This window comes from Triturus cristatus, chromosome 4_2 (assembly GCF_964204655.1).
Source record: "Triturus cristatus chromosome 4_2, aTriCri1.1, whole genome shotgun sequence".
In the NCBI taxonomy this organism is placed as follows: domain Eukaryota; kingdom Metazoa; phylum Chordata; class Amphibia; order Caudata; family Salamandridae; genus Triturus; species Triturus cristatus.
The window spans coordinates 641,870,957-641,884,509 of NC_140586.1; the positions used below are offsets into that span (position 1 = coordinate 641,870,957).

General features: G+C 41.9%; 1 protein-coding gene across 7 annotated transcripts in view; it reads right to left on the reverse strand.

Moving 5' to 3' along the window:
- The window catches only part of SGIP1 (SH3GL interacting endocytic adaptor 1), a 1,140,118-nt gene extending 1,131,077 nt beyond the window's left edge, over positions 1-9,041 (reverse strand). For 3 of the 7 annotated variants that reach the window (XM_085602350.1, XM_085602347.1, XM_085602346.1), the window contains exon 1: positions 8,742-9,041. In XM_085602350.1, coding sequence (XP_085458476.1) covers positions 8,742-8,751 — 10 coding nt within the window. In that variant the 5' untranslated portion in view covers positions 8,752-9,041. The remainder of the gene's footprint in view (positions 1-8,741) is intronic. The other 4 variants (XM_085602348.1, XM_085602349.1, XM_085602352.1 and 1 more) reach the window with 2 other exon arrangements.
- Positions 9,042-13,553: the final 4,512 nt, after the last annotated feature.

The window sequence follows — 13,553 nt, forward strand, 5'->3', positions numbered from 1 at the left end:
TAACAAATGATGAGGTACTGCAAGTAAAACAACGGGCCCGAATGGGATACCAATCGAACTATTTAAATTCACGGCTCAACACACACTACCCTGCTTGCTTAAAGTGTATGAAGAAAGTCAGGTAACGGGTATACTACCTCTAGACCAAAGATTGGCCTCAATAGTAGTAATCCACAAAGAGGGGAAGCTGATTGACCAATGCGGATCATATCGCCCCATCTCTACTAAACACAAAGGCCAAAATTCTGGCCAAACTCCTAGCCCGCCCCCTGATCCCGATCATTACTAAGTTGATACACCCAGATCAATCGGGGTTCTTGCCGGACTGAAACAGTCCTTAACTTGCGACACCTCCATGGGGTGCTGGGTCGGACGCTGAGAATACAAAAAGATGCTGTGGTACTATCCCTCGACACCCGTTTGGCCTTCGATAAGATTGAATGGCCATTTTTGTTTGTGGTTCTAGAGCAGTTGGGGTGGGACCTCAGTTCCAAAAGGGGTCCGACTTTTATATACAGAGCCATTGGCACAAGTGAAAGCGGATGGGAGAGTATCAAGGGTTATCCGGCTTAACTGGGGACCAGACAGGGTTGCCCTCTTTCGCCGCTGCTATTTGCTCTGGAGCCACTAGCTGTCTGGATCCGGGGGGGGGATCCAATTATATGAGGCCTTCGTTGGACAGCTGACCAGAAATACAAAATTTCACTATATGCAGATGACATTCTGCTAAATTTAGCATCTCCACGGTCTTCCATATCTAGAATCCTAAATGTCTTCACTACCTTCTGAAGGTACTCTGAATCCACGATCAACTGGACTTCAGTGGACTTCTGCCTCATGGGGCGACACCGCGAATGCCAAAAGAATATGAGGAACAAGTGGTGGCGGACGGTTTCCGATACCTAGGGATCTTCGTCACAACCAATCGAGATCTATTCATTTCGAAAAATCTACAGCCTCAATTGACCCGACTGAAAGAGGATGTGCAGCCTTGGAGAGTGTTCCCGTTTCCCTAGTAGGTAGAACAACCCTATTTAAAATGATGGCGCTACCACGCTTTCTCTACGTTCTCCAAAAAACAACCTTCCCAGTGCCAGAGGTCTATTTGAAAACTCTGCAAAGTGAGATCAGAGCCTTGCTGTGGGATGGTGGTGCACAGAGAGTAGTTCTGAATAAACTAACCAGGGGTTTGTATGATGGGAGAGGGGGGGTGGGGGATTGCTCTCACCGATATCCAGACATACAATCAAGCAGCACAACTGACAGTAGTCCATCAATTGGCTCATCAAGCAATGACGTAGCCAGCATGTTGGATGGACCGTCTGGCCCTACAACTGAGTGATACAAGACAGGGGGTTGATAAGTGGGACCTGTTGGGCATCTTGACTGTCAGATGTATGGTCGGTTAATGGCATAATACCCCTCACAGAACTGCAAAAATTATACAAGCTAGCCCCCACTGAGGAGTTTCGCGTCCTGCAGCTTCGACATGCCCTACAAGCAGTCCTACTGAAGGGGTATCTCTCCCAGATACCCCCCCCCCCTTCAACAATAGAATGCTTGAGGAATATATCACAAAAAAGGTAATTTCGCTAACATATAAGAAACTAGTAAATCACGTGCCGGATATGTTAATCCACTTAACGGAGAAAGACATTCCAGACATGCAGGAAGATGACTGGTCGGAGGCACACTCTTCTCCCCAAGAGGTAGCAATCAGATCCCACTTCCTCCTGGTGCAACTCAATATCCTCCGCAGAGCATACGTTTCATGTACCACTTTGGTAAAAATGGGGAAGCGAACTAATGCACTATAGGGGGTGCAGACTGGAAGGTACATTATTTCATGTTATATGGAACCGCCCTAAAATCCAGGCCTACTGGGTATCAGTAACGCAGTGTCTGAGTGAAGTATATGGGATTGAGCTGCTTAGGTCGGCAAAATGGTATCAACTTGATGTTTGGGAAGCGACAGACCTGGCGAGGGGAGCACAAATGGGAGTAACCCTAGCACTAATGGTAGCCAAACTAAATATTGCATGGACGTGGGGCTCAGATACAACACCTTCCCTGATTGACTGGAAAAGGGACCTGGACTGGTGTATGGTGTCGGAAACAACTGTCTATGTGTTCCACTACTACCAATAGAAATGGTAACTCCTAGAAAATTGTCAGTCATAGTGAGATTGTTCAATATACCTTAAATGACATTTCTTAACCTAGGGCAAACCTCAGTCTGACATTGTTCTCCATTCTCTCCATCAATAGTTTTTTTTGCATTGGTCACCCCGAGTGGGACGTGTATGCTCAGACGCGAGTCCCGTGCTCTCCATGCCACTGGAATCAAGCTATCCTGGCTGAAGAGGGGTGAAACCCCGAAACCGGTCCAAGGATGCTTGTTTCCAGTCCAGGGAGGACCTGGCCTGGCAGTTTGGGCTGGACTGTTCCCATTGGGCACAGGGTCAAGACTGATTGGCATATGGCTGGGTCCAAACTGGAATGGCGAGCAAAAAAACGATGGATTTAAGCCCAGATCTCTGTACTGGGGTGAATGTATGACATTGTGCTGCATTCTGTCCATCAATAGTTATTTTTGTAAACAATAGGTTCTGCATAATTCTATTACTAACTCATGCCTTCATCAAGCACATCACTATAACATTTATATTTAGTGTTACAGAATATCCTACTTGCAGGACACTGGGTTGGGAAAACCATCAGACACTAACTTCATCACTTTCTTGAATTATTCACCTGCCTAGCTGTTTGCTTTTCTATATGTAGAAAGACAACTAGCAATATTTCAAATAGACAGTTATATGCATAAGACTCAATTGTAATTCGCTTTGACTTTGTATCGTGGTGGCACATAGAAGTCGAAGTCATGCATGATTACTCTCAATAAATCACGATCAACAGAAAGGCGCCTTGGATTTCTCTCCGCCCCATCTCCACAAAATGACTGACATACAAAAATCATAAAAGCTTGCAACTTCAACTGATTAAATAGTCATGACAACTGTAGAGTGATGATAATAGATTAAGGTCACTACTTGACAGGCTATAAGCACGACCATCACGATTCCAAGAAATGAGACAGATGTGAACATGCAACTTACTATGGTCTAGACAGTGTGTTTAGCTATTGTCAGTGAGAGTATAAAACATATTCTTCAATACGTTGATGTTCTAAAAACTAGAGTTCTATCCCTGGCAGTCTTAGTCCCTTTTCTCCTTCACGCTGTTCGTCTTCTCTGTATTTCAGATTTTAGTTCCCCCAGGAATTGTTACCAAGATTTAATTAAGCATATATGGGAGTGCAGCAATTAACAAATTTTACTTCAACTGAGGATAGCTAGCTTGTGGCTGGCCAAATCCAATCTGCCCTATCTAGTGAATTCTGTTCAATCCTCTAGGAAGATTTCAGTTTTTAGTTGCCTTTGCTTCCCTACTTTATAAGGACAAAATATAATTAATAAAGCAAAAATGTTGCTGCATATAATCCCAGCAGATCTTTAATAGTACCATGACAAAATCTACCCTAGTGTGTTCTACTCAGTTTTGTATTCTCCAGAAAGCAACAGAGACCCGCTCTACATGTCTGACGGTAATAATCTATTACTACTCACATTAAAAAGGTTTATAGAGACGACGTGCTTTCACACTTAAAAAATAAGAAGAGGGAATTAAATGATGGGGAAGGGAGCTGAAAAGCAGGAAAGTACGATGAAAAGCTGAAATTCTGTCATTTACGTTCCAAAATGGCTTTCTGTAATGTAGTCAGCTATTTGATGCCACTCCATGTGCAGTCACTGGTGAGACAGATCACTCAAAGTTATATTTGATATTGATGGGAGTTCAAAAGAGTAATACCACTTCTACTCGTCCTGCCATTTTGGTGAATTGGCATTTTTTCGATTCAAACACCACCATCCTCATCTCCCTTTTCTTAACAGGGGGCCAAATATATAAAATAAGACCATGTCTGCCTTCCCAAAAAGCAGGAAATAAAAAGTGTACTCAATTCCACTGTGTTTTTTTTAAAAAAATCACTTATCTTCACGCCATAGTGCCTGAATTCAAAATGGCACTAATTAACCCTCTGGGTAGGAATGAATATTTCTATACATAACACAGAAACTGTGATAGAGACACTCATTATGGTTGCATGTGTCACTCCAATAAGAAAGTGTTTTTTGGATCATTAGTAACTTCTGCTGTTTTGGGGACCTGAAGAAACATTTTCGGGGGGGAAAAAAAAAAAGTGCATCCACCCAAGTTTAATTTTGGAATGTTCACAGGAGATTGGTCAAGGGTCCTACATTTATATCGCTGTACAAAAAAATAGTACTTTCATAAAAACTTGATCGGCTCAAATGTGCAGCAAGAACTATTTGACAGCAAACTTGACCTGCAGGAAAGGCTTGGTCAACCTTTAAATTCCTTTGTGAATTGTAAATCACAGACGTAGATTTACAATATTAACATGAAAAATGTGACAGCTGTACCAACAATTTGGTTTGTGAGCTGATTCATGAACCAAACATTGAGTAAACACGTAAGCCGTTTGGCTGAGATGCTTAACACCCTTAGACCCCATACGTTATCCATTTAATGGTTCTAAACCTTACAAAAAAAAATCCATATTTTGCCCTTCCATTGCAGTTAATGGTGAGTTAACAAAACGACCGCAAATTTGGCAATGCAACTCTTAAGGAAAACAAGCATTAGCAATGCGATAGGTCTCGCATTTACGCGAGTTTAAGCTATTGGCTTTGTAAATGAATGTCTATTATTTTTGGTTTTTTAAAAACAAATAAAAGGCAGTGTCATTTACAATGCCAATAGCTTAAACTTGCGTAAATGAGAGACCTAATGCATTACAAATGTGTTTTTAAGTCTAAAACTGAGCGCGGTGACACTTCCAGGACACTGTGTTCTTTTTTCGTTTTATTTTCTACTTTAACACTCAGCGTGATGTCCTTGAAGCGGCGCCACGTTCAGTTTTAAAGTAAAACAACACGAAGTAACAGAGTGCGGGGGTCCCTGAAGCAGGCACCGCGCTCAACATGAGTGTTAAATATAAATAAATAAACTGAGCGCGGTGTCCCTAAAGCGAGCGCCGCACTCAGGATACAAATACAAAAAATAGCACCCCCCCCCCCCCCCATTGTCCCCATAAACAAAAGAGTGCTGACCCCCTAGATAAAGCCGACCGTGTAACAAGCCAAGTAAAAGGTCCAGTCGTTATGGGCGTAACAAATAGCGACAAGGCGGTAACAAGGAGGGACAAACAAGCCTCAATATGAATCGGAAACCAGCATTTATCAAGGACAATGACACCAGCCAATGAAAAGTATGTGTGGAGAGTGGGCGAGGCTTACACAGCATACTCTACTACTGCATGCCTCGCAGAGCGAGCAGCGCATGCACGCTACCGCTAGGCTCGGCCTAAAAAGAAAAGGCTACCTCTGTGTGCAAAAAGCATTAGGGGACCTGCTAAGGACAAAGAAGACCGATAAATAGACAGACAGATTTTTTTCCCCCCTGACTTGCCCAACTGTGAGAAGAGGAGAGTATTTACCTGCACCCTGATTTGGTGGGAATCCACGCCTTTGTCAGCTCCTGCCAAGAGAGCAATGTTTGAACAGTGTCCTCTTTGTTTCGACCGCTAACACAGCCAAATAGCTGAATCATCTTTTAGCTGCCTCATCCTTCTACAGTCAACACGTTTGTGGAGGTGGATGCCTCATCCTTCTACAGTCAATACGATTGTTTAGGTGGATGAAAAGTGGGCAGCTGACAACTCTCACATCCTTGGGATATCATCAAAAGGTTCTCGCAAGACTGAACCTCAGTGGGCTAGTGTGAGGCAAGATGACAATGGCCCAACCTCCTAGGAGGCTTCTAGCTTCACAATCAGAAAGGTCACCCTGACACTTGTAAAACAGGAAAATTGGCAGCTGCAACCTGCATGTATTTGTTGACAGTATAAATACAGCCTTGTCTGTATATGTATTTGTTACAGGAACATCGACCTGTGGCAAGAGTGACTGCAGCCATACAATTACAGTTAATTGCTATGAGTAGATGTGCTGCTAGTTGAAGGAATTACAGGGATCTTCATTTGCAAGTCGGATAACATTGCTGTTGACTTTACAAACTCATTAACATATGATTCATAGACATTACTGAGCTTGCAGATTGATCTATACAGGAAGGGTTAACTGACAATCTAAAATGGGGTCATTTTCACCCTCTGCTCACTGAGACCACGGGGCACACTCCAAAGCCATGCACGGATGACTGGTACTCTGGTCTCCAAGCCTTCAGGGCACTACTGAAGCAAAGACTAGTGCTTTTTGAAGGTGGGTGACTAGGAGAAAGGCTTGGCCAAAGACCTAGCCCAGGAACCCAGAAGCTGATGGGTAAAGCAGTAGTACATGCCTAATGCACTTAATGTTAAGGGGCTCATGTGCAAGGCGTGGCTCAAGAACATGCTTAGCTCTCAAAGCCCACTGTGACAAAATGCCCTGAGTGGTAGTGATCAAGACAAACTACTGGAAGGAGCAGATCATTACACATCTGCAACTATGCACCAGAAAGCACTTTAAGAGAAATTGTGGTTGAGGATCAGATGGTTACTAATCAATATAATAAATAAAATGACACCTTCAAAGTTCAGTCAAAAAAGTTATTGGTTACAATACAAAACACAAAAGCTATTAATTTGCCATAGTAGGATACGCAAGCGAACAAGCTTTCAAATAGCAGAAGGTACTGCAATTATACTCCAAGAACATAGGAAAAGGATCAATCATTTCTGGCTCATTCATGTCTTTACTGATGTGATATCACCAAAGTGGTTTAATTATGGGGTAGTTTGCAAGAGTGCTGTTTGTCCCAGGTGCTTTTCTTTGACTTATGACTGACGTCTGATCACATACGTTTTAATCTCTTGAAAGTGGGCTGATGCAGAGGTGTTTACTGAAATGTTTATCAAGTACAGTGCAAGTGATACATGATCACATGAGTTAATTACTTTCACAAACGTAGGTGCAGGGATGGTAAAAGATTAATTGTATTATATATTGCTCTAAAAGGATCGACTATAAAATGTGGGCTAATTGGATGAAATGCATAAAATACAAACCGAAATCAGACTTACTCTAGTGTATAAAACTATCAACACTTTACTAAGCCTTTCTCAGATACCGTTTGCAAAATAATGTTGTTCTATTACAACTCAACATAAAATGAGCATGTTGTGAACCGAATCCCTTAAAGACTTGGTCTCTTTAAAAATAGCTCCCAGCAGGTTCCTAAACAGAACTGATTTAATATCATAATTTATATTCATTCTTAGCATGTATGTGTTTACAGGAATTACTTCACGTATTCTGCGGAGCATATACTCTACAAACATCAACGTCCATCTCTAATGAACTGGTTCCGAATGTTTGAGGAAATGCTTTTTAAGTCACTCCAAGTCGTAAACATTTGAGCACACAAATAGAGCAATGAAAAATAATTGTGCTGATAGCAAAGAGAGTCAGATGCTTCAAACTTATATTTTATAAACGTAAATTTGAAATTATGAAAGCGTTTTAAAAAAGTTTTAGGTAAGTAATGTCATGTGTACATGTTTCTTTTGTCAGCAACTACGTAAGTGGATTTGTCCACTACGTCGATTTTAAAGGATATTATCAAAATAGTATACAAATTAAGAGATTGTACTTGGCGATATATATATATATATATATTGTTTGATTTAAAGTGCTATGGAGTTTGGTTAAAAGACTGTAGACTACTTTTAAACGGTCATAATTTCTCTTCAATTTGAGACCTTCAGGAAAGCTCGACAGGCTTATATCCAAATAATTTATATTCCTGAAATGCAAGAAGTACATTCTTCGAGTATGTGGTGGCCTTAGGAGATAAACACCTATAGCTCCGACATACTTTATTTCGGTTGTTCAGCAAGCAGGGGGCCAAGTTGAGGATGTAACTCGGATTAAGTACCGCCACACTGAATTAATAAACATGTATTTTGCGAATGAGCGACTTATTATGAGACGACACTGAAAAAAGGTATATAGGTGGAGCGAAATAGACAAGAGCATACTTAAGATTAAAAATACTTTAAGGAACCTACAATTAGTTATATACGTGCATTTTGGGCTAAGGGGAAGTAACGGTTACTAGCAAGGTGGTGAGACAACACGAAACATGTCGGACAGAGTAACAGCTCTGCAAAGGCATCGGCTTAATATCACAAGCTCCATGACAAGCTGCTCAGCGTCCAGCATAAACTCTCTCGGGCTGCAGGCGTTACCACAAATTCCCTGGAAAGACGAGGACGCGCATACAACCTTTATGTTAAAGAGAGGAGGGCAGGAGGGGGTAGCTAAGCTTCAGTGGATACACCTGCCGTCTCAGCCAAGCAGGCTGCACACAGACCTGCGGGCAGCGAACACCATGAGATGACAGTCCTTGGCGAGGCACCCTTCCCATTGCGAGGACTGGACTAGTGGGAGAATGGCAGACAGGTCGGCGTCTGCGAAAGGCAGGACTGAAGCAGAGCCCGCAACATGCCAAGCTGGGGTGGACTCGTTCCCAGCCCTGCGTGTCTTCTAGAGGAGCCTGGTCGTCTATGCAGAGCCCTGTGGCCCAGCTGCTGCGAAACCCTATGGAGGACATGCATGGAGAGCGGCACCACCAGAGGAGAGACCAGCACCTACCTTCCATCATGATGGCAGAATCGCATTCCTCAGTATCCGCGAAACCTTAAAAACCAGGGCAAAATCACGGCCTCCACGCCCTCGTTGCCGGTGGAGGAAGCCGCTCGTGCTAAGGCGGAGGAGAGGCCATGGTCGGATGCCGCTGCTCCGCCGCTCGCATCACCTCCAGGAGCAGGCGGAAGGATGCTGAGAGGAGGCGGGGGAGAGGGAGCAGGCAGCCCTCGCTTAGCTCACACGCCCGAAGCTGCCGGCGCGCACGGCCGGCATAGACACGGAGGAAGGACTCGCCCCCGCTAGAGCAGCAGGTGCACGGCGATGTTGTGTTGTAATTGTAGAAATTGCTGTCCTCCGTCTCTGTAAATACGCCAAAACAGAACTTTTCAAATATTTGTAGTCGACTCTCCTGGAATCTAGTACATTTAGTTTTGCTACCCAACATGATTGTTGTTTTGCCACAATAATTCAAAAAATGTTAGTGCTGCTCTTCGCATAGTTTGAAGCTGCTAATTAATAATAATTTGTTCCAGTACTAAATTGAAAAAGATTTTCTTTATTATTTTCCCATTCCTTTCATGGAGACTACGACTTCCTTTATTTCTACAACAGACATTGAAGATGGCCGTCTTTTTGTCTTCATAAATGAGCACCTCTTTGACGCCCGTTACCTTGTTTCTAACGGAGCAACCAATCTCCACAGCATGCTGTTTGGTCACGTGAACAGTTGGGATCAACCTGCGTCTCTGCCTGACAATACCCTAGAGGCATCGTGCATGGGGACCCCAGCCCCCAGTTTTCATAGGATTATCTCATCACGTCGAAACACCATCGTGTGACGCGTTTCCGCGCGGTGTAATCCCATTGTAGAAACCAAGTGACCAAGATTAATCACTCACCGGGCTCCGAGAGATGAAAGCGTGGCTCATCAGATCATTTTGTTTGATATCGCAATATATATCTAGCAGTATTCAATCTCTATAGATAGCTGGCGACGGGCCCATCCTACGACGCTTTTTTATCTTTTTCACAGGTAGGCTCTCGTTTGTGCGGAAGTTTCTCCTTCAGATGGAAATCCACAGCTTGAATACATTTCTTATGTGCATTTCTGATTTGCTTATTTTTCAATTCCTCCTTTCAGTTGCAAAAGTTAACTGTGCAACTTGCACAGCTAACTTTTACTACCTTTCAATTTCACTCCTCTCGTGTATCTTTTATTTTGATATCTCTCATGTTCATACCTTTTGCTGTATACCCCTGTTCTTTACCTATCACTTGCATAATCCTTCTCATTTCAATAATATTTCTTTGCATACATTTGATTTACGTTAGGTTTAGCTGTATATACTTAACGTGCATTCATTCATTTGTTTTGTATGCCCGTGGTTGGCAAATATCTCGTGTATGTACCACATGGGTGAAGCATCTTTCTCTTGATTTCTTTTTACTTACAAAACTTGGAAATCGTTAATATGCGTGCAATTTACTTTCATACCTCTCACGTTTGCATGCAATCTGGCCTGATAGCCGTTTCCTTGTACACCTTAGTGTGTGTTTAACTGCTGCTCCCAGAATACAATTTTATGAAGATTAAAAAGCCACAACTCTGATGCTAGGACTCGTGACATGGGACCGGTTTTAGCTGCTAGGGATAATTCTCATCTGTATTTTCACTTGCATAGTGGTTCCCTGTATACCTCCCAATTATATACCTTCTGATTACACGTTATGTTATGAAAACTGACGTACTGGATGCTTTATAAAGGTGCTGCAACTAACCCGATTGCTGTCAATGTGAATTGTTGAAACGTGTTATTTGCCCGTTTGCATAAGGTTCCTAGTAAACCAAACCTCATCCCAACATATTTACTTGCACAGATCAAGACCATACACTTTGAATAAGCACAGAGACCCTGTTGTTTTATCGCTGCCATTCACACACACACACAAACTCACAGAAGCGCGCGCTTGTGCGAATGGCCGGAGTCCTTCGTTTGCTATTCTACATCAGTAATTCTCCTCCCCTTCTTCTCTCACGCCCTCACCCCGTGGCCATTACGTGACACGATCAATGGGGCTGACGTCACATAACCTAGAATTATCCCCAGAAGGATGATGATACAGTAGAAGTGTCTCCCGCGCCGTCTTGCAAACAAGTTTTGGAATTAATTTGGCAGGAGGGCAAAAGGGCTGCCTGGCAGGAGCAGGAAACAAAAGCAGTGCGCATAAGAGGACGTGGGTAAGCCACACTGAAAACGCCCTGAATATATCTCAGAAAACACATGCCGTTTTTGTAAGTCTATCGTGGCAGTTATGGACGTGTGTTAACGCAAACGAGCAAAAGTCGTCTCAGGCTCTTTTACCAATTTCTCATGTGTAACTAAGGGCCATTTTAAGACTTTTTGGAGCCCCTGGTCAGAATACCTTATAATTGTATTACCCATTGTGTGCTAATTCGAGCCTGCATGATGCCAAATAAAATTGATATTCCCTCGCCTTAAACATCTCTGGTGTAAGTTCAGCATTTTAATAATTGTTTGTGTTTCGTGTATTGTGTGTGAAAATTGGTGATGTTTATGTATTGCTCCCTACACTGTCTCAAAGGGACAAATAACCGAAAGGGAGGTCCTGTCATGTTTTGCACTTTTAACAATTTGTCTTTTTAAGTATTATGCTAGTTTTGGCACATTTTCGAAAGAGAGACTTGTCAGTTTAAAGTAAAGCATCGAAAGAAGCACTCAACGATAGATTTAGGCTAACATTCAAGTTATATACTTTTGCATTCAGTATACACAAGCAACAGTGACCTTACAGATAAACACTTGAACTGAAAACGTCTAACCTGTGTTACATTAGGTAACAATTCAGGTGAACAAGGCAAAGTACATTTAAATGTCTTTGCACGTACTCTGAAAAACTCAGTGAAAGATGGCTGTACTCATGAATAATATATGGTCATTTAAATGAGTTTCTAAATGGTTTGCATTTCATTCTTTTCCAAGTGGGTCAAATTTCCTTGTGTAGGAATAGAATGCACAGTTTTTTCCCCGCAGTTTATCATGTGTGTTTTTATTTTCTATGAACATGATTGCCATTGCCATAGAATAGTTATTAGCTAAACAAGGCTTCCTCGATGTTCCTTACCGACCTCATTTGTTATTCATATTCATACGTTTTTTTTAATACTCTGTGGTGATTCGCAGCCACTTCGGAGCACTTCCAGGTGAGTGGTGGAAGGGCAAACTAGCTACTGCGAGAATTTTTAAAGGCACAACTAACTTCCTCAGCAAAGTATTATTTGGTTTTTTCATGAATGTTTGTTAAAACCGGAAATGTTTATTTGATGTATTCTTTGTTAGAATATATCTCAACAAGACGCTTGATAGGCAATGCATTAAATGTGCACAAGTAATTTCAAACACTTTATTTCACATTATTGTACTTAGTCAGTTTGCTAGTTTGCTTAGCCTACCAATACCCGGCCCTTCCTTGAATGTACTCGGAAAAATATCAGTCGATTAAGAACAGATGTCTTCTTTTTAAAACTTATGTTATTCGTTTCATACTCAAACTATTTTTTATAGGCTGTGTACTGCAAATAATTATTTTCTGCTTCCAGAAGTAAATATTGAAATGATCCATTGAGTAAATGAGGCAAACACACAATTGGATGCTGCATTCTCTTTCTGTTCTTCTTGCTTTTTCCTACCCACAGTCTTGTTGAACGGCTTTTCACACAAGGTGCCTTTCAGTCAGTCTTTGCTACTAGAGTACGAAAAGCTTTAGATTCCGATTGCGGGGGATTTACTATATAAAGCATAAGCTTACAGATTTCATCCGCAGGCAAGTCATAACAACAACAAATCCAGGCTTTCCTTATAAGTGGGCAAGTATAAATACATTTCAAATTACGGGGAGGTTAAGACGCTATCACACAGGCCCAATTCAAATTGAAATACATTTTATTGACCTCCTTGATGTCACTTTACAAACTTCCAGGATATTTTCTTTTTTGAGACGCAGTAAATATAATATTAATCTTTTTTTATTTTAATCAATTGCACTGTTTCATAAACCATACTAATATAGTGTCAGTTGGTGGAACTGTGGTTATGTGGGTGCCTGACTATATTGGAGTGTGTTGCACTATTTTAAAATCTTTTCATTTTACTCCTACTATCTTTTCTTTCTTTGAGAGTCTGAGAATTTAGCCCCACTAGCCCATTCTGTATTCTAGTTGCCAATATCCTGCATGTTGTAGAAAACCTGCCTTTTCTGTATGGTCACCTTTCTATTGAGATTACGTTTGCTGGTATTATGATTATGTGTACCGTGACACTGTTATTCTGTGTCACGCTGCTTGTGCTCTGCTCCGAAGCACTTGTTACTTGTTAGACCTGTCAGCCTTGGGATGGTCTTCCAACAAACAGGCATTTTTCTGATCTTGTTTTTGTTGGCCTTAGTACTCCGTGCACTTTACCACTGCTAACCAGTGCTAAAGTGCGTGTGCTCTCTCCTTTTAAACATGGTGAAACCGGCTTATTCCCAATTTACATGTAAGTTCCTAGTAAAATGGTATTAAATGTACCCAGGGTTTGTAAATTTAATGCTACTAGTGGGCTTGCATCACTGATTGTGCCATCCACCGAACTATTAAACATGTTCCAGCCCTGCCATTGCAGATTGTGTGTGCAGTTTTAAAATGGCATTTCGATCTGTCTAAAGAAACCTTTTGGCAGGTCTAAACCTTCCTTTTTAGGTCTTGCATAAACAGCGCATGTGCTGTCTTTTGAGACATTTTGTTTACTGTTAGCGGGC